Source organism: Vidua chalybeata, chromosome 20, assembly GCF_026979565.1.
Source record: "Vidua chalybeata isolate OUT-0048 chromosome 20, bVidCha1 merged haplotype, whole genome shotgun sequence".
NCBI lineage: Eukaryota > Metazoa > Chordata > Aves > Passeriformes > Viduidae > Vidua > Vidua chalybeata.
The window spans coordinates 5,291,663-5,318,740 of NC_071549.1; the positions used below are offsets into that span (position 1 = coordinate 5,291,663).

At 53.9% G+C, this 27,078-nt stretch overlaps 2 protein-coding genes across 2 annotated transcripts; one reads left to right on the top strand and one right to left on the bottom strand.

Moving 5' to 3' along the window:
* The first annotated feature begins 1,456 nt into the window (after positions 1–1,456).
* Positions 1,457–22,473, top strand: YWHAG (tyrosine 3-monooxygenase/tryptophan 5-monooxygenase activation protein gamma). The gene is made up of 2 exons (XM_053961331.1): positions 1,457–1,731; positions 18,959–22,473. The coding sequence occupies exons 1-2, from the start codon at positions 1,645–1,647 to the stop codon at positions 19,613–19,615; spliced, it is 744 nt and encodes a 247-aa protein (XP_053817306.1). The 5' UTR covers positions 1,457–1,644; the 3' UTR covers positions 19,616–22,473.
* Positions 22,474–24,317: 1,844 nt separating this feature from the next.
* HSPB1 (heat shock protein family B (small) member 1) lies at positions 24,318–26,721 on the bottom strand. Its single transcript, XM_053961347.1, has 3 exons — positions 25,950–26,721; positions 24,869–24,932; positions 24,318–24,652 (listed from the first exon to the last, which is right to left on the bottom strand). The coding sequence occupies exons 1-3, from the start codon at positions 26,308–26,310 to the stop codon at positions 24,493–24,495; spliced, it is 585 nt and encodes a 194-aa protein (XP_053817322.1). The 5' UTR covers positions 26,311–26,721; the 3' UTR covers positions 24,318–24,492.
* Between the last annotated feature and the right edge of the window lie 357 nt (positions 26,722–27,078).

Genomic DNA, 27,078 nt, shown 5'->3' on the forward strand with positions numbered 1-27,078 from the left:
TTCAGAAGGAAACCACGGCACATGGACTGGCAGGCGGGATGGCTGAGTCCTCCGAGCTCATCCCCACACTTCCCAAAGCACCTGTGCGGGGACAGTGGCTTTGGGAAGGGACAGGGATATGTGGCACGTGAAGGACAGTGTTCATCTGTGCATCAGCACTGCCTGGCTCTCTCCAAGCAGGATAAAGTGCTTCCATCGGGATCACTCTGTTTGTTAGACCCCTTTCCTTTCTCCCAGTGCCACAGCATCCTCTCAGCACCGCTTTATCCAGAGGCTTTTGAGGAAAACAGGATCCATTAAACCCTTTCATTCCTCCCAGGGCTGTAACCTCCTCTCAGCATCACTTTATCCACAGATTTTTTAGGAAAGTGGGATGTCTTATGACTCCCAGTGGCTCTCCCCATGTAGAGCCCCACATGGCTGGAGCAGACAAGTTTTCATCTCACGGGTTATCCATGTGTGAGCGCACTGTGTGCCCTGGCTGTCATTATCCATTAGCCAGCGTTGGTCTCCAGTGGGAATGCTCTCCTCTGTGGATCAGGACCCTGGCCGTGGTGGGAAAAAGGGGGCAGGGGAAAGCAGGGCACAGGGGTTCACCCCAAGACTGTCACCATGGCCTGGCCCAGCACTGCCAGAGTGTCAGAGACCCCAGGCACAGCAACACTGGCAGGGTCTCCACGGGGGAACGGAGCACGGGCTGTGAGCGGGACCAGGACGGGAGCGGGTCGGGGTTTTGAGTGGATCAGGGTTTTCGGTGGGATCTGGTTGTGGGTGGGTTTGGACTGTGGGTGGGTTCAGGCTGTATGATCAGGATGTGCGTGGCTCTGGCCATGAGTGGGACCACGCTGCGTGTGGGTCCAGGCTCTGACACCGGCCCGTGGGCGGCTCCAAGCTGGGAGTGCCCGTGGGCTGAGTGGGCACGGGCTGTGCGCGGGCTCTGAGCGGGCCCGGGCTCCGACTGAGTGCACTCTGCGTGCGAGCCCAGCCTGCGGGTGTGCCCGGGCCGTGGGAGCGCCCGCGCCCTGCGCGCCTCCACGGCTCCGGGGCCACGAGCGGGACCGGGCTGCGGGTGTGCGTGGCCCGCGGCTGCGCTCCTGCCGCGCGCGGGCCGTGCCCGCCGCTGCCCCGCGGCTCCGTCCCGAGGGCCGCCCGACCCCCGGCGCCTCCCGCGGGTCCCCCCCCGCTCTCCCGGCGCCAGCCGCGCCCTCCGCGGCCCACCCGGGCCGGGCTCCGGTGAATCAGCACAGGCGGGGCCCAGGGGGGCGAGGGGGCGGTGCCTTGGCGCGCGGCACGACGGGAGATGTAGTCCCGAAGGGAGAGGCTGTGCCGCGTGAACTCAGCACGGCTCGCGCGCCTGAGGACTTCATCTCCCGTCGTGCCCCGCGGAGGAGGGGGGTGGGCGGGGCGGCGGGGGAGGGGCGGGGCGGGGCGGGGCGCGCGCAGGGGGGTTGTGGTGGCCCGCGGCGCGCGCACAGCACCGGGCGCAGCCGCCGCCGCCGCCTCAGCCGCAGCAGCGCCGAGACCGCCGCGCCCTCCTCGTCCTCCTCTTCCTCCTCCTTCCTCTTCCTCCTCCTCCTCCTTCCTCCTCCCGGAGCCCGCAGCCCGCAGCCTCCTCGCCCCTCTTCCCCCCCGGACCCCGCGAAGATGGTGGACCGCGAGCAGCTGGTGCAGAAGGCCCGGCTGGCCGAGCAAGCCGAGCGATACGACGACATGGCGGCCGCCATGAAGAACGTGAGTCCCGTCCCGCGGCCGTCGCGCTCCCCACATACACACATACACACTCTCCTCCTCCTCCTCCTCCTCCTCCTGCCCCGCTGGGGCCGCCCTCCCCTCGCCCTTCCCGCGGGCTCCCCGCGGTGGGCGGTGGGCTCGGCCGGGGGGGCCGCGGGGTGTGAGGGCCCCGGTCCCTCGCCCTCCGACACCTCCTGCTGAGTCCCGTTCCCGCCGCTTTCCCCGATCCAGGGTTACTTTGCTTTCTCCCGACCCCCGTCCCTGCCCTAGAGCCCCCCACGCATCCTTTTCCCTGCTCTGGGGCCCCCCCCACCCAGCCCCACACATCCTGCTCCTCTGCCCTAGAGCCCCCTCCCCGCATCTTTCGCCTGTTCTGGTGCTCGCATCCAGCCCCACACATCGCTCTCTCCTGCCCTAAACCCCCCCCCGCATCTTCTCCCTTATTCCGGGGCCCCCACCCAGTCGCACACATCCCCCCTCTCTGCCCCAGAGCCACCCCCATCCTCCCCCTGCTCTAAACCCCCGCGCTTTGCCCCCCCTGCCCTGCCGCCCCCACCCAGCCGCACGCATCCCCCTGCCCTAGAGCACCCCCACATCCTCTCCTCCGCCGTGGGGCACGTTGCCTCCGCAGCCCTGCAGCCCCCCACATCCCCTTCCAGCCGCATTTCTTCTCTCCCCCCGCCCCATGCCCCCTCCCCAGCGGGGCAGAGGAGCCAGGCGGGGGTGCGGCGCTGCCCGGGGGGGGTCACACCGGCTCGGGGCCCGTGGGGCGAGGCAGGGGGGGACCCGGTGTGGGGGGGGTTCCGTGCACATCTCTCCCCGCTGCCGAAATATCTCCCCGTGCATCCCTTCCCACGCGTGGTCGCCGGTGCTGGTGTGTGCCCCTGACCCCAAAGATCGGGAGCCCTTTCACTGTCAAAGCTCTTATTTTTATTGCTCTTGGTTGGAGATTTATGAATTGAGTCATGTTGTATTCATTTCACACTCTTAAAATAAAGACTCTGCATATAGCAGGCTGATCTGATTTGTGACACTGAACGCTCCCCTTCAATACTGACATTTTGACAATATAAGAAGGGAAAAAAAAACATATCTCTGATCTGATCTTGCAAACAAAGCAATCGTGGGAGGCAGGATCAAGTCATTCCAGAAGATTCTGCATTTGTCATATTGCAGAGAGGCTAGACTGGGTGGAGGGAGGGAGGGGGTGCTTTAAAGGGGAAAACTGTTCTTTATGTTTGTCTTCTTAGTCAGGTCTGAACCTTTGCTGGGAGCTGGGGTGTCCTCCCCGGCTGATGAAAAGTGAATGCCGATCTGGGAATGTCGCAGTCTGCCGTGGGTGCAGCTCTGTTTGCCCATATTGCACCATTTTGTCAATAACCTTGCATTTATCAAACAGACAAAACTGTCACAGCCCGAGCCCGGGGAGGGAGGAGATGTCTTATCAGGGAATGAAATACGGATAATCGGAACGAGATATTATCACATTAAACCAGTCGGGCTGTCCCTCTGCTGCACTGTGGCTTTTATACCGTTTTCTGATAGCGGCATCTATTCATTTTAAAGCAAAGCCTGCTGTGTGAGCAGATCCTACAGCTCATTTCCTACGGATAATACAGCCGCCGTGACAAAGCCAGCAGGGATATGCCCGGGACTCACAGCCGTGTTGCACTGTGAATTTCTCTTAGCCTGCTTCCCCGGGCTGGGTGCTCGAACCCCAGGTGCTGTGAAGAGCTCCTATGTGTGATTTTTCCTTACGGGCCCTGGTGAAACAGTAACCCGGGCTAACGCCTCTTATCAGCTGCCGGGTAGTTTGGCCGTAAGGAAACGATCCCCAGCGGGGAGCGCTGACGCCTCCCTTCACCAGCAAACAAAAGGCAGAGCTTTGTTCTTCCTTTCTGCACCGCTCTGCCCCAGCTCCGGCACGGCCGGTCCGGCGGCCACGGCCATGTCACAGCCGTGTCACAGCCGGTTATCCCCGTCCCCGTGCGCTGCCCAGCCCCCAGCCCCGGTTGTGCGGGAGGCTGATGACCTCGCACTCATTTCCGTAGCAACGCCTAGTGATGTCATATGCCATGGTCCAAGCTGCAATGCACCCAGGCGGTAGCAGAGAGCATGCGGGCTGCGCCTAGCGAAGGTGATGCAGAGCCATCCTGCCCTCCAAACCTAGCCCTCCCTAGCACCCTGCTGAGAAACGCTGGGTGCTTCTCCTTTCAAACCTGCCGTGGCAATGATGGGCATAAAAGAGGCTCGTTTTCCTGCAGCTCCATCTCACCGTTGCATTTTGGTGGCCGCCTCACGTGGGGCAGCTGGGTGGGTTGTTCAGCCTCAGCCCTGTCTGCTTGGGAGGCTGTGCTGAATGGCTGTGTTAGTGGTTTAAAATGGAATTGGTGTGCTGGGGTTCTTGCTGTCTGCTAATTCATCTAGTGGTGTCTGGGATTGCAATAGTTGCTCAAAAATATTATTTATATATAATAACTTCTACCTCCTTGCTTCTTGCAAGTGCTAGCTGCCAGTGCCCCTAATTGCTACCTGCAGTTGTGTTGCAGCTGCAGGAGCAGGATTGCTCCTTCAGCCTCCAAAAGGGGCAGGTTTACTGGGGGAGTCTCTGAAAACACAGCAGATGGTCCCCTCACCTACCAGAGGGAGCAGAAGGTGATGCCACACCCAGGAAGGGTGCAGGGCTGGGCCCATCGATCCAGGGCATGTCTTCATGACCTTGGTCATGTCCCTTGTCCCCTCAGTGCTGTCTGGGGCTACCATCAACCCTTTCAGGTGTTGGGGGACAGGAAAGCTCTCTGCTGGTCCCCAGTGTGGCCAGACATTGGCCTTGGGCTTGCTTGCTGGAGTTTCACTTCCCCACAGTGCTGGTGGTTGGAGCAAGATGCATTTTTGTCTGGTTCAGCTTCAGGAAGAGCTTTGCTGTCCGAGCCCACGCCAGGGCTGGGGATCGATGTCCATTAGCTGGGGAGAGCGGTGCTACTGGAGGCTTTCCGGAGGTGGGAGCCCTGCCAAGGCCCTGGCCAGCGCTGCCCAGGGAGCAGAGCACATGCCTCCCCACAGACCTTTATGTTGGGGGGACGTGCAGGTGAATGAACAAGATGTCGCAGTAACTTATGCGGGAAATAAGTAATCTTTTAAAAGTGTAGAGGGAGAATTATTGCACCGCACCTATGTATGGTGTAGGTGTGGGGCTGTCCCCTTTGAGGGGAACACCTGACTGCTCGAATTTGGGGGCCCAACTCTGCAGCAGGGCCGTGGCTGTGCTGTATGCAAGGACCACCAAGTGTGGGTGTGAAGGGGGGACTGTTGGAGATGTTGGAAAGCAGATGGCTGCTGCAAGCTTTAGGCAGCACATCTTGGTGCAGTAAATGGCCATTGTGGGTGGAGGAGGAGCATGAGGATGTGGAATTGCAGGCCTTCCCTGGCATGGGGTATGTGGGCCTCTCCCGTGATGGTCACCAGCTCCACATCCAGTGTATCAGTGCTGATAGCAAGGCTTCACACAGACAGCAGGCTCACCCTTGGAAAAAGGGGTAGTAACACAAATCCAGCCTATCTGGAGAGTCTCCAGGAAGCAGAGCAGGGATGATTAGCTGCTTTCTGCTCGCAGTGTACACAGACAAAAGGGTGGTGAAGGTGGAAAGGCTTCTCCAGGAGGAATGCTGGGCAGGCCATCTGTGATGGTGGGAGGGGACCAAGGAGTGCGAGCTGCTGTAGTAGCACTTCCCAGGGGGGCTGGGGAAGGCTTTGAAGAAACCATTCCCAGTGCTGAGGTGGATGGTGCAGTCATTAGCTGTTGGCATCTAATGGCAGCATTGATGCTCTTGTGCAGGCAGGTTGAATGCTGCCCAGGCTCACAGTGCCTCCAGACCACTGGTGGACTGCAGTGGTGCTAGGGATTGGAGACAGCCTGACTCATGAGCAGGGCTTCCTTCCTGGAGGTCCATGGGGTCAGGACAGGATGGTGGCTGTCAGGAGCTCCTGTCCTTCTGACCTTGTACAGGTTCACAGTGTGGGGTTGTCTCTGTGTGACAGCCTTGGGACCTCGTAGCAGTAGCCTGAGTCACATGTGCACCTAAGCCACAGATAGGTAGCAATGTGCCCTGTATGTGACTGCAGTCTCTTTGAGCTCCTGTGAGCTCTTATTTAGTCCATTTAGGAAGAGTCTCTGACTTACAAGACCATGCTGAGTTTCTTAGTTGGCCAAGTGTAGCAGCCAGGGTGGATTGGACTCGAAATGGCTCTTCTTGAACCAAACAAAAGTGATATTGAGACTGTGATGGAGAATATAGCAGTTGAATTAGACTGGGGGCATAGAAACAGTAAAACTTGGGCAAGGGCTTTCCATGAACCCCTGGATTATTTATTCAGTAGATCTATTGGATGATGTCTAACCATGAAAGTGCAACAAGACTGGTGGGAGTTGTCTTGATTTGTTACATTTTTTTTTCAACCACCTTTATTTGCTGCTTCTTGTGTAAAAAGATGGCTGGTTCACAGGAGATTCAGTTGTTTTATTACACCAAATAAGCTTCATAATGTCAGTGGATAAACCCTATCTGCTCCAGCTGTGTTCACCAGCTGATCCCAAAGTTGCTCTCTGGAATAAACTCCTTGGACACTGATGATGTGTGCTTGGCCTTGCTGGAATACTCAGGAACAGCAATTTAGGGACAACCACAGAACTTCAGCTCCAGAAATGTCTCCTGGGTTGAACACTCCAGCATCTAGGGGCGTATACACTGTTCTTGGTAACAGGATGATGTGTTTGGCATCCTCTTAGTGGTTCTCATGGATGTTCTGGATGGTGCTTTCAAGAGGGTTATCCATGTTCCAACTGTGGTGTATCCCTCTGCCTCCTGCAGCTGAGGTTTGGTTTCTGATCAGGGAGATGAAAAACATGGTTCTTCCTCAGCTTCTACAGCTGGTAGAATTAAGATTTTCCTTAATTTGAGGATCACCACCATACGTTTTTTCTCTTCTTCATGTGTATTCTTGTGCCTGGGCCAGTAGCATTAGTGCTTCTCAGGAGCATGCTCAGCTTGGCTTTCCAAGTAGGAATAAGCTGCCTCAGCTTTGCTGAGCTTAAGATCAGGGAGGTGGAGTGAAAGTGACCTGATGGACCCCATTAGCCTATAGGGGGGCCTGGGTTTTGTTCCCAGGCTGATGAGTGACCCCAAGGTCACAATCCTAAGGACACGGATTTTTCAAAGCCTGATATTTCTACTACCTCTGCAGGCTTGTAGCTGAGAATTGGATTTGCAGTTGTTGCTCTTGAGGACAGAAGGAGAAACATGGCTCAGAGTGCAGCTGATGGAGCAGGGGCTGGGGAGGAGAGTGGTAGCCATGACCTGACATCTGGAGAAAATTCCAGGGATGGTGACACATCTGGCAGGGCCTAATGCACCAACTCTGACTGAACTCTTGAGCTTCTATTTGGAGCTGCTTCATGCCAAGTAAACCATGCACAGAAGCTGTGTGCAAGCGTACATAATTAGGAAAAAAAGAATCCAAGCTTTTGTGTGTCCCAACTGCTAGTGCTGGAGTAACCAACTGCTTTTTGGGAGGTGGCTTTGTCTGAGCTCAGACGTGTCCTTGGATGTGGAGCACTGCTGAGCTTGTTGGTGCTGCTTTTTCCTTGGCAGAGGTGAGTGGTGTGTAGGGAGCTCAATTCCTGTCTGGCAGGGAAGAGCCATGAGGACTGTCAGACTAGTTCAGACCAGAGCTGGCTGCTCGGTGTCCCAGCCAAACACCAGGCTGTTCAAAGGCAGGTACAGGGAAGGGAGGCATTGGAAAATGCCTCCAATCTGACCTGAGGGAGCTTTTCCTCAGATGGGTCAATGCCTGGGGCATTTAAGACTCTGCCTTATGCTTTTCTGCCCTGTTCAGCCTCCTGAGCTGCCAGCAAAATGTGAATGCATATTAGAATAACTGCAGCACAAAGCACAGTGGAACAGGATTTGCCTGGCTTCCCAAGCGTTTCTCCATTGACAGTCTTGATAGGATCCAGGCATCATCTTCCACCTCACTGTGGCAAAGCTGTGATGCAGGACTGAGGTTGTCTCTGGGTAGCTGCTGCACCCTGGATGCTTCCAGGCGTTCTCCTACGCTTCAGTGCTCTGCAGCTCATGACAGATTTTTCCAAAGCTGATACTGTGAGGAGTGTTTCTGTGCTAACTGGTTTGGAGCCAGCTTAGACCTTCTTTCCTTCACTGGTCAAGTCTTTGTCTTTTCCTTCTGGAAAGCTGAAAGCCTTCAACAATTTCTGCTCTTTACTGGACAGGTAACTAACCCAACTGGTCCTTAGCTGAAGTCTTGCTCCCCAGTGTTAGATTCACGTGACTGCAGAGAAATGGCAACTGCCATTTTTGGAAAATGGCAACTGCCTTGTCTGGGAAGCAAAAACTGAGTGAAAACTTAAATATTGACTTGATTTGACTAGTGATGGTCACAGCTGGGCAGCAATAGCCTGGAAACCAGCTAAAACAAGGGGAAGTAGCAATGGATTGGTCACTGTGTTGGATTTTTGGTGGCTTTGTCTTTCAGCCCCTGAAACCTTTGGCTTGACTTGAAGAAGCAATCCAGATAAATGGTGGTGGCTGGTTTTATGCTGGTGGCATTGAGATAAAATGTTCTGCCATGGCTGCTGGCTGCCAGGCTCTGCCTGTGCTTCTGCCAGTGCAGCTTTTGGTCATTGAAGGTGGGGGAACTCTTCTTTCCTCATGCAAATGAAATGGCTTTGTGGGAATGTTTTTCCCCATGGCTGCTTGATCTAATGAGCAAAGTCCTTCCTCCCAGTCTAAAATTAAGGAAGATGGGGACAAAATTACTTTTATTCTGCTGTTTAAATTTATTTCTTTTCTTAAGCAAGAAGTCTGACTCTTTGCTCCACAATCCAGATGCCAAGATGTAGGATTCCCACCCGTGGCTCCGGGTGAGGAGCATGCCTGGGACAGGAGCTCAGCAGTGGGATGGCTTTGTCCATCTTCTCTGAGCACACAATGATAGTGAGGCTGAGCTGCTGCATCTTTCTGGTCCCTCTTGTGGGCTGGAAGCTGCTGGGGCTGGTAAATCATAAGGGTTGATCTTCACCTTGGAGTTTCATGCTGGTTGCACTGCTGGTTATCTTGGTATAGTCTGGAAAAGCTCAGAAATGGTGAAGTCTGGAAAATGGAGCTGAAATTATGAGGCAGCAATTCTTGTGCTGCAGGAAACACTGACAAAACTCTCTCTCAAAAGCAAAGCCTTCGTGTAGCTGGTGAAACAAAAGCCTTTGTCTGCCTATTTAAGGGCAAACTTCCCCCAGTCTGAGGTTTTTCTGTGCTAACCCAGATTTAGTCACATCTCTGACATGACCCAGTACATGCTCAATTAGATATTAAACAAACCTGCTTTTTGGCCCCAAGCTAGTGATCTAGTGACCAGGGGCAGTGCATTAGTTAATTGCAGTAGGAGAGTAACTAGAGAACATGTCACTGATGATGGCGTGAGATTCCCTTAAAGTGATCCCCAGATTAGGGATTAGAGTACTTAATGTTTTTCTTCTGTGAAGGAGATGTTGGAATTGAGTCCGTGTATGGGTGTTTGAGGCAGCTGTGCTTGGACGAGCGCAAGTCTGCAGGGATTCCAAGTGCAAACCATTCCTTAATTGTTTGCAAATTCCCTCTGATCTCGCTAGATGGGTTGGCTTGCTTGGGATGTGTCTTTGCTTACGTACCAAGCAAAGCTACTTGGCATGTCAGTGTGCTTCTGACTCCTCTCTAAGATGGTTTCAGCAAGGCTCTAGAAAAACACCAGTGAGAAGTCTCAGCCTCAGTGCTAACGAGGCTGCTGATGGACGCGTTGTTTGGACAGTTGTGGTGCTCAGCAGCATCAAGTTTATTAATAGTAGGTGGAGAAGCTGTTGCTGTGCCATGTGCTAACAGACACGCTCAACAATTGCTGTAGGAGATCTCTACTTGTAAAAGGCTAATGCTTAGTATTCAGCAGTGAATGAGAACTTGGGGGAGATTAACAGCCTTTGATTTACACCCAGCTGGGGCAGGCGTTGGAGCTTTGCCTGTTAATGCTGTTGGGCTTTGTTACATGGGGTGAATATTTCATTACCTAGAATTTGGGAGCTTGGCTTCTTGTGTTTGGTGGTGTCAAGGTGACGTCAGCACCTGAGGGGTTCTGTCACCTGTGATGAACTGAGATCAAATCTTTGGTGGGAGCCCCTTGGGCTTCAGAAGAGGCTGGGAGGGGATGGCCGGAGCCAGGCAAGGGGAGTTAAACAGTTGGATCTAAGATAATAAAGTGACCCTCCTTGTAATTTAAAATTGGTTGAAGTGCTCCAGAAAGCTGCCAGAGCAAAAACTTGACTTTCTTCTTTTCTGTAAGTTCATTTAAGAAATTAAATAAAATTGTCTTTGCTGGAGGTGTGTAAGATCAAGCCTGAAATCCCCGAAGCAATGGGAGGGTAAAGTACATCTGGAGGGATAATCACCTTACTCACTGTTGCAGAAATTAAACCTAGCATGGAGCTGGCATGCAGGAATCCGCCTGGGTGTTCTGGGAAGTCTTTTGCTTAATCTGGTAAAACATGTTTGAGACACCAAGGAACTGCTGGATCTGCAGACCAAGACACCTAGAGCAAAAATCTTGTGTGGTGCTTGTTTTTAATATTTCCAGAATCTTACCTGGATGTGCAACAAGCAGGTGTTCTCAAAGTGTTTGGAGGAGTGACATGGAGCAGCCAAAATCGTGCATGCTCACTGCAGGGAGTTTTGCATGGCTGCAGCTTCTCCCATTTCACCCTTTGGAGCAGCAGCTTGCAGCTGCCATGGCAGCAGTGGCTCTGTGGTGCCAAAGGAAGCCATGCCAGCAGACAGGAATTGCCCAGATCATCCTGCTCCAGCAGACCTGGAAACAGGCTCTCCCAGCAACCAGAACCTGCTCTCAGCCTTGGGGTGGCCTGCCCATGGCACATCATGTCTTCTCTTTCCACTTGGCTCAGCCAGGTAGAGGTCATGGGCACAGGCATTTTTGGAGCCCCTGATTAAGGACAAGGCCTGGCACTTGATGCTCTGGGGAGGATTTGATGATCTGGTGGCAGGATTCTTACTGCCTGGCAGTGGGGCTGGAGGTGAGCAGGAAAGCACTAAGGTCTGAGCCAGATTAGTACCCTTGGAAGCTGTGAGGTAAATCTTTAAGTAGCTAATGCTCCCAGCAGCACTAAACACCCTCCCCAAATGAAACTTGGTGCATTTATCTGGAGTCCCTCAAATCTGTCTAGCTTGGGTTTGTTTTACCATGAATTGGAAAGAAAAAAAACCATCTTCATCTGCGTGGACCAAGTCTTAAGACTCTAGAAATGTCCAGTAGCCATCCTGTGAATGTCTGCTTCAGCTCAAAGGGCTGTGAGTAGATGGAATCTTCTGAGGAATAATGCCTAAACAGAAATTTTAAAACCCCAGGTCTTTAAACTTGTACGGAAATGCTTCTGAGGAAAGACTGCAGTTACTCTTGAAGAGCTCTTGAGCTCTCACCTGGAAAAGCTTAAAGCAGCCCAGAAGAGCCTATGGCAACCATGAATTGTCATTCTGCTTCCAAAAGGATCAACGGATCAGCTCTGAGCTCCTGAAAATTGCTGTGAGCTCCAGGGCTACGTCTGAGCTCTCACAGCAGCGGCACGCTGTGGCACTGGTCTTCCACGTGCTTAGCAGAGAGCTTGGAAAACAGGCCTGTCAGCAGGGGACAGAGCAGATAATCCGAGGCAGGAGAGCTCCCCGAGCTGTTGGGTGATGGAGAAGGCTGGTGGTGATCCTGTGCTGCTGCTGAGGCACTCACAGAACACAGCAGTGGGCAGATGATGCTGCCAGCCTGCCATATCCCAGGGAAGGAAGAGCTTGGCATCCCTTCTGTTGCTTTGTAGTTAGCAGGCAAAGGTGCTGGTATCCCATCTGCCAGGGATGGTGTGATGAGCCCTGAGTGACAATCCCCTGAAATGCTGGGACTGATGTGGTTGGACTTGCTGCTCTCTCCATCTGGTGGCTGGAAGGCACTAGGCCAACAGAGGTCAATCATTTTCACTGAGAGTTTTTAATAAATACAAGGCAGGTAGTGGCAGCAAGATGCTGAAACAAGTTGTCCTACGGCCAGTTTTCATCTTCTTTAATAGCCTGTCAGTAAGGCTGATGGGAATCAGGGTGTTAATAAGGAAAACAAGAAAATTTGAGCATAATTCCTTCCTGGCTCAGAAAGCACACGCTGACTCGAGGAGCAGCTCCCTGCGACAGGACTGTGCAATGCTAACTCAGAAATGGTTTGTAGCTCCTTGAACATTTGTTTGTAGAACACTTGAACATGCACAAAACTGGGAGGTTGGGGTATTCCTTCCAGTTGGTTACTGGGATGTGTCTGGTCTGCTCTCTGTCCCCAATAGCCATGGCAGGCAAATGCTCCCTCGTGTTTGCCTTATCTCAAGCTGCAGAAGAAGTCAGGGACACAAATCAATGGCACCAGGTGTTCTGTAGTGGGAAGAAACCCAGAGTCGTTAGACCAAGTGCTGGGACTGCAGTGCTGCAGATAAGGGCTGGTACACAAAATGCTGCTGCCAGACACTGAATGGAGCAGCTCAGAGCTCTGCTGCTCTTACTGATGTTCTCACCTTGTCTCCCTTCGACTTCTCATGTGCAAGAATGACCCAAGCAGCTGAAATTTGCTTTTTCTCTAATTGAAATCCATGATGGCCACACTGAAACTGGAGCAGGAGGCCTGCAGGCTCCAAGGACTGATCAAACCTGAATGCAGTGCAATCACATGTAGTTATTAAGCTACAGAGGCCAATAAAATAAATGAGCTCTTGGTTTCCACATCTCCCAGTTTTGAAGACTTTGTCTTGGGAGGTTCAAAGTCGCCTTAAGTAATAAAGGCTGCAGAGTGGGATGAAAGCTGTTGTTAAGTGTAGGAAGAACATGCAGAAATCCTAATTGGTGTCTGGAGTGCCTGAGTAGCCTCTGAGATGCAGTTGGGCTACAAGCAATAAACAGTTCTCTGCAGACACCGATCCTTGAGGCACTGGGAGCAATTTGAAATGTAATGGCAGAACCATCCCATGTGCCCTCAGCCGCTGTCCTGTGACGTGAACTGGCCCTGCCAGCTTAGAAAACGGGAACTAGGACATGATTATTCATAGTGAAACAGGCAGAGGAGAAGGCAGTGGGGAACTTGTGTCTGCCCACAGCCTGCACGTGCTTTTTTTTGGTCTTGTCTGGGATGAGAGGAAGGGTTTGACCTACAGCCCAAACCCCTCCTGGCCACACTGAGTTAAAACATGAGCAGAGGACAGCGGAAGGGGGGGTCAGCAAGGAGAGAAGCAGTTATGGTGTGACTTCCACTTTGGAAGTGTGACGTGGGGGCGAAGGCAAGGCAACGGGGAAAAGAACCCAAACCAATCTGGTAACATTTTAGATTTAGGTCTGGTTTAACACACGCCTACTTCGCCAAAGTAGGACAGTGCTTAAGAAAAGCATCTTCCTGACTGCTGTGATGGAGTTGTAGGACAGCTCGCTCTGGTGCTTGGGGAGAAGCTGCTCTTGGTGAGGTTGAGTGACATCAAGTCGTGACTCTCACCAGGCTGCTGGGTAATGGTGACAATTTCATGTGCTTGAGGGTAGCCATTTCTTCAAGTTAGGGCGAGCTGGGGACAGGAAAAAACAGGCAGTCTGGCAGTCATGGCCTTCCAAATTGACAGCACTTGGGCTGCTGAAGGTGGTTTTGTCACAGAATCATTAAGGTTGGAAAAGACCTCCAAGGTTACAGAGTCCAACCTTTAACCTGTCACCACCTCATCAACCAGACCAGAGCACTTAGTGCCATGTCCACTCATTTCTTGAATACTTCCAGGGATGGGGACTCCACAAATCCCTGGGCAGCCCCTTCTGATGCCTGACAACCCTTTCTGTGAAGAATTTCTTCCTGATGTCCAGCCTGAACCTTCCCTGGCACAGCCTGAGGCCATGTTCTCTTGTCCCTGCTCATGGGTGGTGGGCAGCATGAGACAGCAGCTGGAGATGGGGGGGGAGGTGACATGTCTGTAGGTATTGTGACCTTTTTGAGCCTGGAGGGGTTTTGTGCTGGTGCTCCCCGTGCCAGTGGCTACAGACCAAGAAGGAATTTCAGTGGTTGGATTTGGTCAGAACATTGTTTCAAAAGCACATTTGCCTTTCAAAAAATGAAACGCAGAAGGGGACCTGCAGGCCAGAGCTCAGACTAACGAGCTGCATGTGAAGGAAAACAAGGCACTTGCTAGGGTTTGTGTGGAGAGATAACGAATTTAATTACATGGTGCAGGAGCTGTAGATAGAACAGGAAGCACGAGTGCTGAAGGGAAGATGGATGTTGTGTATCCTGGTGGGAGAGGACCTCTGATGATCTTTATAAGCTTTTCTCAGTGAACAGTTTGAAGTTCTCATGTGTGTCTCTGTCTCTCCAGGAAAGCTTCACTCTTTTGTAGCTGTCTGATGTCCTGAAGGACTCGAATTCTCTTCTATGCAATAAGAACAGCAAGTGTTGGGTTAAACTGTCAGGGGTTAAACTGTCAGATGTTGATGGTATTCCCCAGGGAAGGATCTCTGGGTCCTGTCAGCTTGCCAGTGCTGTCTGCTTTAAGATAAGACATCAAAGCCAGGCAGAAGCTGTAAATGGGTGGGCACTTAATTATCAAACTAAGTGAAAAGTGTGCAAGAATAAACAGGTAGAACTAAGTCCTGTGATGAATCTTCACTGCAGTCACTGAGGGGACCTCAAAAACAGTCATTTCCTGATGTTTACTCAGACCTACTCATGCAAGGTGAGAAGTGGAGGATGGGAGTCCTGGAATAAGCCCCTAACCAACCTAACTTGCTGTTCTCTGGGAGCAAACCTTCCCTGTGGGTCTCACCAAATCAGGATACTTCCAGAAACAAGGTTCTGTAGAACCAACCCTTGGGCTTTTGCAGTTTACATTGACATTAGGGACAGGTAAAGTTTTGTTTGTTCCCTGGCCTCTCCTCAAGAGGCTGAACCTTGCCTGGCTGCAATATGATCCTCGGGCATGCCGGGAGCCTGCCAGGTTTATGGCAGGATGCTGAGTCAGAGCTCCAGCTGTAGTGGAGAAATCAGGAAAACCTTCTCAGAGATGGTGCTGCCTCTGCAGTGCTTTGCTGCAAATCAGAGGGCTTGAATTTGTACAAGTCTCTGGTCTTCCAAGCAGTATAAACCCTAAACTTCCAGTAATTTTTGTCCAATGGGAAGTCAAGGAGTTTCCCCGTGGCTTAAGGGCACTTGAGTCTTGGTGGTGCAGACACTGTGCCATCAGAGAACTGGTGAGACTGGAACTGGTGGTGTCCTCCAGCTTGGTGATGGAACATGCCTCCCAGCCAGAGCCTGGCAGCATGGACTGCTCCATGCCAAGCTCCCTGCACTCCCTGCCTGGGTGTCCTTGTGCAGTCTGCTCCTGGCAGGTGTGTTCTCTCTCTCTTTTTTTTTTTTTTTTTCCAGAATAGCTGAAAGACTTTCCTTTAACAAGTTTCCACCATGTGGATCAGCTCCTTGTCCTTGGCTGTTTATGCCATATCCAGGACATGATATTGGCTCATGCATCTCCTGCCCCTCTCCCTAGTCTCCATGAGCACAAGAGTGAGATGAGACTGGACAGTTACTGAGATTTGCAGAGCAAATTGTGCTGTTCTCTGCTGGCAGCCAGGGAAGTAAAACTCCAAACTGACTGAGCTTCCCAAAGAGCAGGTAGACTCCAGCTGGGGGCTGATGGCTTTGTGCTCCTGCCAAGCCCTCCTAATGCCAAATTAGGATTTTCCTTTGGCTGTTTGAAGTCTCTGACTCCATGTAACAGTGCTGGAAATGGCATCAGGGGACCTGATCTGGGTACTGCCCATCTTTGGGGAGGTGAGACTCCTTCAGGGTCTGAGTTAAGAAGGGGGATGGTTCCCCCCTTCCATAATGTGACTGCTGCAGTGTGATCCAGGCCTGATGCAGGATATTGCCTTATTTGATGTTATAGCAGAAGCATTCAGTGCAATGCTACAGACTCAGTATATCAGAACCTGCTGTTTAGCCAATGGCTTGGTTGAACTCACTTTGTTTCGGTATCCTGCAGTGTAAAAAAAAAAAAACAGCATTTGTTTGGCCAGCACAGGCTGCAGAGAAGGCACAGCCCCACATGCATGTGAGAGGCTGGTGCAGAGGTGTTGGAGTGGTTTCTGCTGGAGATGGGCACTGGTGCAGTGCTGTGGGAAGAGCAGAGTGACAGTGACTGCACAGTCTGCAGTGTGGAGGGGGCTGTGGCAGGAAATGCCAGCACAGGCAAGCGGGCTGCAGGCAGCTCGGGGCAGACCAAGGGCAGAGATGTCCTCAAAGGCAGCTGAGCCTGGGATACATCTTTTCTGCCTTTTTCTGACTCTGATAAGGCAGCTCAGTGTATCCTGCTGTCTGATACCTTGTGTCCTGGGCATCTTGCATTTTCTTCCTGCTGGGAATGGAAGAGCCAGATGGTTTTCTGTTCTTCCTCCCTCAGCTCAATTGTGAACTGAAATGTGTGGGACTACAGCCTCTTCCCTCTCCTGGTGCTGAGGGCCGTGGTCCTTGTCCCCACCCATGTGACATCTTGGCCATGTCTCTGCAGTGCTCCTTCCTGGGAGTCTGGGTCCTGCTAGAAAGCAATGACATGGTTAACAAGGCTCCCTTCCTGCTTTTACAAGTTCCCTGTGAGCTCCCCAGGGGAATCTGCTGTCTCCACAGGTGTACCTTCCATCTGTCAGCCAGTTTGTTGAAAGGATTTTGACAGGCAACTTTCCTCCGTAATCCTTAATAGCTTCGAATTTAAAATGTTTATGGCAAAGCTAATCCCACGAAACTCCCTGTAGTTTTAATAAATCTGTCCTCCAGCAAGACTCTTCTGGTGAGAGGAGGTAAATCTACTTCTTCCTGCAGTGATAAGTATCTGCAGACGTGGCTGTGGGGCACCTGCTTGTTCCTCACTTCAAAACTGGTGTCTCTTCTCAGGGAGCACCTTGCTAAAAGCAAAATTTCATCTGGTGATCAATCTCCTCAACCCCTGTCAGGACAGAAAACTCTTGGAATCACTGAGTCTCTTGTCTGGCTGTTGGTGTTGGACACTCCATTTACAGCTGGGAGAGAATAACTCAGGCTGGGATTTCTGGATGTTTCTATTTCCAAATCCCTCACTCAAAACAGGGCAGCTTAGGTGGGATAAGCCCCCAGGTAACCTGATGGAGTCTTTGGTATCTCTGAGGACAGACAACCCATAAGCTCTGGGGCAGGGGGACATCTTGGTTGTGCTTCCAAAGACGTTTTAACTCACAGAATCATTACTGTGGTTTGTGCAGGTGTCACTGAGAGGGAAGAATATAGGGAGACGTTTTGTAAAGCTGCAGAGTAGAGACCTCAGCACAGCAGGCAGGCTGGAGGCAGCGTGCGAGTGTCTCACCACGGGGATTTGGGCACCTTGTGGTTGGGCCCTGCTGCAGGAAGCAGGATATCACAGGGATGCCAGGGCCCTGTGGTTAAACAGTCACTGTTGTCTTGGCTAGGAGAAGGGTGTGAGGGTTGGCCTGGCACCGGGAGCTGTGGGATGGCCCGGGCATCGCTGCCCTGCTTACCTTGGGCGGGAGCACTGGGAGCTGCCCTGGCATCCTGCTCTGTGCTCTTTGTCCTGCTCCCTCGCTGTCTCTTACCCTGGAGCAGAAGCAGTTGTGCTGGTTTGCATAGGAAGACCCCTGTGGAAAAGGGGTGTCTGCTGTTCCTCTGCCAGGCTCTAGAGCATCCTGTGGAGCAGCACAGATCCACACAGCAGCAGGGGTGGGAGTGGAGGGTCTGCTTGCTGCCTCTGCCTTGAGGGAAAGGGCTAGAGGAGGTCTGATCAAAGACTCTGCTTGTTGTGGGGGAAACAGGCTTAGCTGTAGCCTGGTTTTGGGAGGAGACATTAGCCAGAGCATGCAGGAGGAGTGGATGTTCTGGAATGTGCAGGTGTGAGCAATATGGTGTGAGTAACTGTGAGTCATTCCAGGCCATTCAAATGAGCCTGGGCTGGGCCTTTGGCCTCCTGATCCCCACCATAAATGTGGTTATCTGGGCCCAGAGCAAACCTTGCCCTTACAGATCCTTGTGAAAGTGACTCAGTGTTTGCAGAAGCCTTTCGCATCCAAACCATTACCTAATCCTTTACTGCCGTGAGGTGGCTCACAGGTTCCTGCTTTGGTGGCCTGATTCCCAGGTGGCTGTGCCAGGGTGTGGATGTGGGGTGGGGGTGTGTCCTGGGGGAAAGGGGACAGTGGCCATGCCCGGGCTCAAAGTGGCACTTGGCAGCTGTAACCGCCCCAGGGGAGCAGCTGTGTGCAGCTGCCACGTGGTGTCCTGTCTGCTGCGAGGGCTCCTCCTGCTCCTGGGAGTGGGAGGCTGGTGCAGTCTTGGCCAAAGGTGCTGCCTGGGTGGCTCCAGCCAGTGATGGTGTTGTGGGAGCTGGAATGGGATTATTGTGATACCAACTGATGCTTCCCAAGTTACTGAGGGAGCTCTGTGCTCGTCATCTCCGTAATCCCTTTGTGTATTTTGTGGTGCATGAGGCAGGTAACACTGTTAACCTCAGTGAGGAAAATCCAGTGTGAGAGATTTCCCCTTCACCATGTGAGCTTTTAAGTCCTCATTTGTGCAGGTGCCTGAGGCAGTTGTAATTGTGTAATCTCATCTCAGAGATTCTTTGGGTGTCTCTGAAGCCTGCCCCATGCTTGTGGGAAGCAGAAAAGATGAACACCCTGTAGCTCTGGTGGTGTTAATCCATGCAGGTAGCTCATAACCCTGGACCATTTCCTCCCTCTTGCTTTGACTGGCCCTCTCCCCTGCATCACCAAGCCCAACTCTCATCCTACAGGTGAAAGGCATCTCTTTCCTAGAAGATTTTTCTCATTCTGGAAGATGCTGATCTCTCAAATAAAACCCAACGTCCGCTCCTTTTCTTGTGGGTCTGGACCACAGCATGATTTCCCAGCTGGCTCCTGCTGGGATGGAGGCAGAGACAGAGCTGGATGACAGAGCAGGACTTTGCGAGCCGACTGCCTCCTCCTGACTCTCTCTAGAGATGCACAGAACACCCAAAGGTGTGATGGGAGTGTCAGAAGGCTGGCGCTTAACCCAAATACCTCTTTTCTCTCCCCCTCTCTCCACGCAGGTGACGGAGCTGAACGAGCCCCTGTCCAATGAAGAGAGGAACCTGCTGTCCGTCGCCTACAAGAACGTGGTGGGGGCGCGGCGCTCGTCCTGGCGAGTGATCAGCAGCATCGAGCAGAAGACCTCTGCAGATGGGAACGAGAAGAAGATCGAGATGGTCCGTGCCTACCGCGAGAAGATCGAGAAGGAGTTGGAGGCGGTGTGCCAGGATGTGCTGAGCCTGCTGGACAACTACCTGATCAAGAACTGCAGCGAGACGCAGTACGAGAGCAAAGTCTTCTACCTGAAGATGAAAGGGGACTATTACCGCTACCTGGCCGAGGTGGCCACCGGGGAGAAGAGGGCGACCGTGGTGGAGTCTTCGGAGAAGGCCTATAGCGAAGCCCATGAGATCAGCAAGGAGCACATGCAGCCCACCCACCCCATCCGGCTCGGGCTGGCGCTTAACTACTCGGTTTTCTACTACGAGATCCAGAACGCGCCGGAGCAGGCCTGCCACCTGGCCAAGACAGCCTTCGACGACGCCATTGCCGAGCTGGACACCCTCAACGAGGACTCCTACAAGGACTCAACGCTCATCATGCAGCTCCTCCGCGACAACCTAACGCTCTGGACGAGCGATCAGCAAGACGACGACGGCGGAGAAGGCAACAACTAGACCCCCCCGATGGACTGGCAGCCGCACGCTGATGCTAACTACTGCAGTCTTTATTTTTTTCCCACGAGTGGGGGGGGGTCCGGGGTGGGGGAGGGAAAGGGAGGGGACACCTTCCCAGGGAGGCCCCCCACAACCTGTCTTTGATTGCCTCGTTGACATTTTTGCCAAAACACCACTAGTGGAAGTCAGGCTGGCTGTGCTGGTATGGAATAGCAGCCTCACTGGCATATGGACTGTTCTGTAGATTATTAATACAAGTGGAGCTGTCTTTAATTTAACTTTATTGCTAGAAATAAAAAAAGGGTTTTAAGACGAATTTGCGTGGATGGAATGGCCCTCATTTTTAAGGAAAGCAACGCAAAAACATTTGAAAAAAAAAAAAAAAAAGGGAGTTCTGTGGTTCCAGTAAGGCTTTGAGCGTTTGTTTCCGCAGCCCAGGTGCCGTGTGCCCACACCACGTCGCGGGGCCTCTCTCTGCAGCGCTCTGCCTGCCAGGGCGCAGCTGCAAATCCCCAAATTGAGAAGGAATTAAAAATAAAACCAACAAAACTAAAGAATTTGGGGCTTGCAAAGCCCTGGGATTTAGGCCATCCAATATTTTTTCCTTTTTTTTTTTTTCTTTTTTTTTTTCTTTTTTTTTTTTTTGGTTGAGATATTTATTAGGGTGTAGCTTACAGTATTAACACTAAATTGCAGTTTACAGTATTTCTACATTACAGCCATATGACATCAAGCCTTTGATTGTCTGTTTTTCTTTCTTTTGCTAGTTCTTTTGGCTTGCCTTCCTGAGCAGTCCTCGCCTGTGGACTGGCTTTAGCTATTCTGTGTCGCCCAAGGCAAGAAGACCGCCCGCCCGAGGAACATCAAAGCTGCTCTAGTTTTTTGGTCAACAGCTTAACAGGTGCTTGGCTAGCGGCTGTTTCAACTATTTTAAGTCCACAGCAAAAGGTTTAAGAACTTAATTAGACAAAGGGGGAAGTGTTTAAACTTAAAAATGCCACTTAAATAAAAAAACAATAAAAAAATATTTAAAAAAAGAGCATTCAGGTCTGTATGTCATGTACTGTGTTTGGTATTTCAAAAGACCATCCTGATTTAAGGTGCCACAGCTGCTTCCTCAGGGATTGCACTGCCATTTCACTCTGCCTGACTTTCTCCCACTGTACCATGAGGTTTGTCAGCAGATCTCCAGCACCCAGGGCTCCCTTGTTTGTCACCAGGGAAGCCGGGTGTGTTTTCTTTTCTCCTGGGGAAGCTTGTGGTGTAATGAGTGAACTTCAGGAGCTTAGACGCTAATTTGGTAGAGAAATTCCTCAAGGGAAGAGCTACAATCATAGACATTTCTGTCCACCATCGGGAGCCCAGAACTTAGTTCTCTTCTTAGCAAAATCTTTTCTGAGTCTGTCTGATCCGGCCGGGGGTGGGAGTTGGGGCATCTGAATTGCTTAGCAGGTACTACTTACCCCATTTTGAGTAACTTTAGCTTTAATTTTGATTTTTTCCATGGTTGTTGGAGGTTCACTGCTGTTCTCTGGCTCGCGGAGTGCTGCGCCCTGCAGCGCTTCCCGCAGCGCAGTGAGGAGAAACCGCGCTCGTGCTTTAATTCCTTATCGTGATTCTGAGGCTGATTTTGGAACCAGGCTTTCCCTGTCCCTTGCGAGAGCCAGCCCGACACGGCGCGTTGTGGTGAGGCACACACGGCACCGCCGCTCCCGCTGCCGGGGCCCGGGGGGACGGACACGGCTCCGGCCCCTCCCGCCGGCCCCGAGCCGCTGCCCGGGAGCGCCTCAGCCCCGGCCCTGCCCGGCACGGCTTTCTTTAGGCCGGGTTTCCCCGGCACGGCTTTCTTTAGGCCGGGTTTTCCTGCTCCGAGTGTCCCCCAGGGAATTCGGGGCGCAGCATCCCGCGGCCAGGGGTGTGCGGTGCCGGGACCGGGAGATGCTTTAGGCTTCTGACCTCCCTCTCATCGACCCCCGTGTCCCGTGAGCAGTGTTGTCCCAGCTGTGTAATTGGAAGTGATTTACTGGAATTACAAAACCTATCTTTTTTTTTTTTTTTTTCTTTTTCTCCAAATAATTACTACTCTTTTTGGCTTTTTGCTCTGGCTGCTTTAGGAAACTTATGCAGGAGAGATGGCACAAGAGGGCTAAAAACGGAGTGGGGGTCAGGGACTTGATTTTTAAGCAGCTTGAATGGTTTCTTTAATTTTTTAAGAGATGCACTTGCCTATGATACTGTCTCTCCAGTGAAATGATTACTGCTCCATTACTCTATTGATACAATATTGTGCATGCTAGTGTCGTATTTCTATACAGTAGCTTGAAATTTATTAACTTATACTGTAGATGTTATGTATTCCTATGACAAAATAGTCTTCAAAAATTTTTTAAAGTTTTTTAATTTATTTTTCTTTCCTTTTTTTTTTTTCGGGGGTAAAGTTTGCTCTACCAAATAGTGATCGTAACAAACTGATCTGTTATGGATGTTGCTATAGTGACATGCAATTATATATGATTTTGTTTTTAAAAAGGAAAAAAAAAAAAAGCAAAAGAAAACACCAGTGTTAGCTTAATCTTAATGTCTGGTGTTCGTCATGGTGAAATTATAACTATTACAGTGTAGGAGAACAATGACTGTGTTCTTTGAATGAGCCTTTGTTTGTGCTTTTTGTCATGTTATGCAGTGAACTATTTTTAAGGTCTAATCAGTGATTATTTTTCCAACTCCGTGTTTCTGTAAGGAATTATTTCACACACGGACCATTCTTAGCAGTTTTTCCTCAGTGATGGAATATCATGAATGTGAGTCATTATGTAGCCGTCGTACATTGAGCAAATAAACTTACAGATCTGACGTCAGCGCTGCTTAATTGTTATCGCCTGTCTCGACTTTCTGGGGGGCTCCGTGGGACGAGGGGGCTCGGGAACGGCCTGGGTTCTGCTCCTGGGCCACCTCCCTTGCGCTGCTGCCGAGGATCCGCATCCCTGCGGGTTGAGGCTTCGCCGGGCTCCTCCCCGGGGCGGGGGCCGGTGCCCTGCGGGGCGGTGGGAGCCGCGGGGAGGGTCCCGTGGGTTCAGGAGTGGCTGGGTGGGTGTTTCCCCACCTCCGTCCTTCCCCACCTCCGTCCCTTCCCGACGGTTTTCCGCTCGCAGCCACACGCGCGGTGACTCACGCTGTAAAAATACTCCCCTCCCGCGAACCTATAAACAGAAAACGCGCCTTGACTCACGCGGCCTGCGAGGGATCCGGGGCTGCAGCACCGACACCCCCGGCAAGGGGCCGGGCACAGCCCCCGGGCCGTGCAAGGAGGGGCTGGGGGCTCACCGAGCACCCCCACACAGAAAGGGACACCCCGAGCCCACCCCAGCGCCGTGGTACTGCCGCAGCCCCCACCCCCGGCTCGGGGGACGCTTCTTTGGGGAAGCAAAAGTCACCGTGGTGTGGCCACAGGAGAGGGGAGGGGGCCGGGGATGCTACTCGGGGGCTTCTTCCCCTGGGGTCACGCTGGGGCTGGAAAAGCCTCCCAGCCGGACTCACACACACGGGAACCCCCCCAAGCACAGGCGTGACCCCCGGCAGCAGGAATCGATCGCCGGGATCGGGAATTGATCCCCAGGATCTGCCTGAGACCTGCCAAACTCATCACAGCCGAGACTGCTGGGCAGAGGGGTGGGGGACAGGGGCTCGGGGGGCTCGTGGAGCCCCCAGAGCTCGGAGAGGGGCCTCGCAGCTGCAGGATTCCTCCCAGGTCACCGTGTGCCAGCGGGATGACTCAGGGGGGATTAGTGGGATTTGACAGAGCAGGGAACATCGGGGGACATGGAAGCCACGGGCCTGACCTCGGCCATGTAGGGCCAGTCCTGCCCAGAGACCCGGGGGCATGGAGGGCACAGGGGACACGGGGCCAGCCGGGGCCAAATGGCACTGGGACCACCACCCACCCCCTCTTCAGCCCCGCAGGGAGGCTGCGGCCCCTGAGCTGAACCCGCAAGCAGCCCCTCAGACAAGGGGGTGGAAGGAAGTGGAAGCACTGCGGGGCAGGGCTGGGGCTCAAGGGGCTGCACTGCTGGGGTGGGTTCTTGCCCATGAAGCCCCTATTTGCCCTCTGACCCAAAGGGGGTGTTTGTGTACTTGTTTTTCAGGGATGCAGCGTCCCGGAATGGTGACACTGGGATGTGGAAAACCCAGATATTCTCTGATAGGGCATGTGGAGACCCTGAGTGTGAGAGAGCAGGGATGAGGAGACTCACTGTGCTGAGATCTGGGACTGGAGACACCTGGGATGCAGGAGACCCAGATTGTGGAAAACTGGGATGCTGAGGCAGGAATGCTGGAGACCTTGCATGTGAACGCCAGAGATGTTGGAGATCTGGGATGTAAAGCCCCCAGAATGCTGGAGGTGGATATGGAGAGCTGAGATGGAGGAGACCCAGGTGTGGGATATCCAGGGTGGGGAGACTCAGGGTCTGAAAGTCTGGGACATCGACCCCAGGATGCTGAGCCCAGGTTGTGAAGACTTGGGATGAGAACACCTGGGATGTGGAGCCCTGGGTTACAGACCCCAAGAGCTGGGCAGGGCTCAGGGACCCTCCTGCTGGCCCCTCTGGCCCCAGGCAGCCCCGTCCCGGTGCTCTGGTCCCGGTGCAGCTCCCAGCAGGAACGGCACAGCCGAGGTGCCGGGGGGCAGACACACAAGGACAGGTTTCTTTCACCAGCTTTTATTCCGGCTGATTCTCTCGGTTCCTTCACATTTATTCAAGGCACTCAGTGGCAGGGCGAGTACAAAATCAACAGTAAAAAGGGGGTGGGCGTGAGGGAGCAGCTGGGGGCGGGGGGCAGCAGAGGCTTCTCCTCTTCCTCCTCCTCCTCGGTGCCGCCTACTTCTTGGCCGGCTCCTTGGCCTGGCTCTCCACGGTGACGGGGATGGTGATTTCGGCAGACTGGATGGCAGGTTTGGGCAGGGGAGCCTCCACCGTCAGCATTCCATCAGGAGACAGCGAGGACCGCACGGCCGTGGCTTCGACGCCAGGGGGAAGGCTGGGAGGGGAGGGAAGAGGAGGGGAGGTAACGGCTGCAGCACCAACCCAGGGGATGCAATGCTCAGCCCCAAACTGCTGCCTCTCCCACTCCCAGTTTGGCTGAGCAGCATTCCCAGTTTGGCCAGTGTGCTTTGGAGGCCATGGGTGGGTGGGAAAACGCCCCCAAAGACACTGGGGGCTGCATCAGGTGTCTCCCCTCCTCCCTGGTACTTACGTGTATTTTCGGGTGAAGCACCTGGAGATGAAGCCGTGTTCATCCTGCTTCTCCTCGTGTTTGCCTGGAAGGAAACAAAAACCTCTTAATGTTTGGAAGGGACTGGTTGGGTGGGAACCTTCCTTCCCCACCCCAACACTTGTGAGGGGCTGATTCTGCCCATCCTGGGGCTTTTGCCATAATCTCAGCCTGGAGCAACTTGGAGGGATCCTCTTCAGGGCCACTCTGGGTGCATCCCCCAGATTTAAGCAGAGGAAAGTGCAGTGCCAGGAGCTGGGGGTGGCCAAAGGGGCCCAACAGTGGCCAGCTAGCCCCACAGCTTGGCAGGGCTGGAGACTGAGCAATCCCCTCTGCCTGGGGCTGCACCCTGAATTCATCTGGCTGGGGAATTGCCCCCATTCTTGCAGACCCCCCCTCACCCAGCAGGAAGCACATCCTTGCCTCATGCCACAGATCTGGGTTTTGTCACAGCATCCAGTCTGCTGTGGGGGAGCACAGGGGCTGCAGGGCTCATGGCACCCCACGTCACCCCTGGGGTCCTCTGTGGCTCCAGCCAGAGTTCCCTCCCTGTATCCTTCCAGAACAGCATCAAGGGGTCAATGTATGGGGCTGGGGGGGGTCTCTGCACCTGAGTGCACCCTGAGACTGAGCTGTAATGCTGGGCCTTCCTCTGTGCCTCGATTTTCTCTTTCCTCCTCTCCTCTCCTCTCCTCTCCTCTCCTCTCCTCTCCTCTCCTCTCCTCTCCTCTCCTCTCCTCTCCTCTCCTCTCCTCTCCTCTCCTCTCCTCTCCTCTCCTCTCCTCTCCTCTCCTCTCCTCTCCTCTCCTCTCCTCTCCTCTCCTCTCCTCTCCTCTCCTCTCCTCTCCTCTCCTCTCCTCTCCTCTCCTCTCCTCTCCTCTCCTCTCCTCTCCTCTCCTCTCCTCTCCTCTCCTCTCCTCTCCTCTCCTCTCCTCTCCTCTCCTCTCCTTTTCCTTCCCTCCCCTTATTCCCATCCCTTATTCCATCCTTTTTCCCCAGCGAGCTCCAGGGCGGCAGCTGCCCCATGCCCGGAGACCCCGCAGAGCCCCACCCCAGCACCCACCGGTTATCTCCACGATGTTATCCTTGGTCTTGACCACCAGCTCCTCGGGTGCGAAGTGGTTGACGTCCAAGGTGACCTTCCAGCTGTCGGCGGTCTGGCGGATCTCGGAGATGCCGCTGCTGAGCTGCCGGCTCAGCGCCTGCCCGAGGGGCGAGCCGGGCGCCGGCATCAGGGCGCTCTCCCGGGGCAGCAGGCGGAAATACCCGGGCCAGGCGCTGCCGCTGGGCCACTTGTACCAGTCCTCGGGGATGTGGGGCATCCCGAAGGACTGGTCGAAGAGGCGGCTGCCATGGTACCAGTCGCGGAAGGGGTCCCAGCTGGGGCTGCGCAGGAAGGTGAAGGGGACGCGGCGCTCGGCCATGGCGTGTGGGGCTGCCGGGGGGGGCGGCCGGCGGGGCCTTATGAAGAGGGCCCGGGGTTATTTTTAGCCTGCTGGGCTGCTCAGCTGGCTATTAATGGAAATTGCGGCAGCCCCGGGGAAGGGACGAGAAACTTGCCCGGGCTTGGGGCGGCCGCACGCAGCCGCAGTGGGTGGGTGTGCGGGGAGGGGGCTGGCAGCCTCCAGGGCCCCCCCTGCCAGGGACATGTCCATCCTCATTTCATCGGGACGGGCTTCGCTGCTTGGGAGTGATGGATGGCCCTTGGAGCGGCTCCCGGCCTCTCCCGCCTGCCTGCCCGGAAAACAATCCCCAGGATGCGGCCCCGTGGCAGCGTGAGAAGGGGGCTGGGGCTGGGCCAGCCTCGGGAATGGCCGGATGAGTCAGGGAGGAGGCCGTGAGTGGCCCTGTGCTGCGTCACCGCCTGCCAGAAGGTTCCAGAGCCCCCAGCTCCTGGTCACTCAGAAGGTTCCAGAGCCCCCAGCTCCTGGTCACCGAGAAGGTTCCAGAGCCCCCAGCTCCTGGTCACCCAGAAGGTTCCAGAGCCCCCAGCTCCTGGTCACTCAGAAGGTTCCAGAGCCCCCAGCTCCTGGTCACCCAGAAGGTTCCAGAGCCCCCCAGCCCTCTGGCACTCCAGTGGCTCCAGTGCTCAGCACCGTGGTAGGAGCACCAAGCTGGGCTGCTCCAGTCCCCATCAGTGAGGGTTCCTGAGGCCCCTTGGGGTTGCTGAGGGTCTGGGGGCCAACGGGACC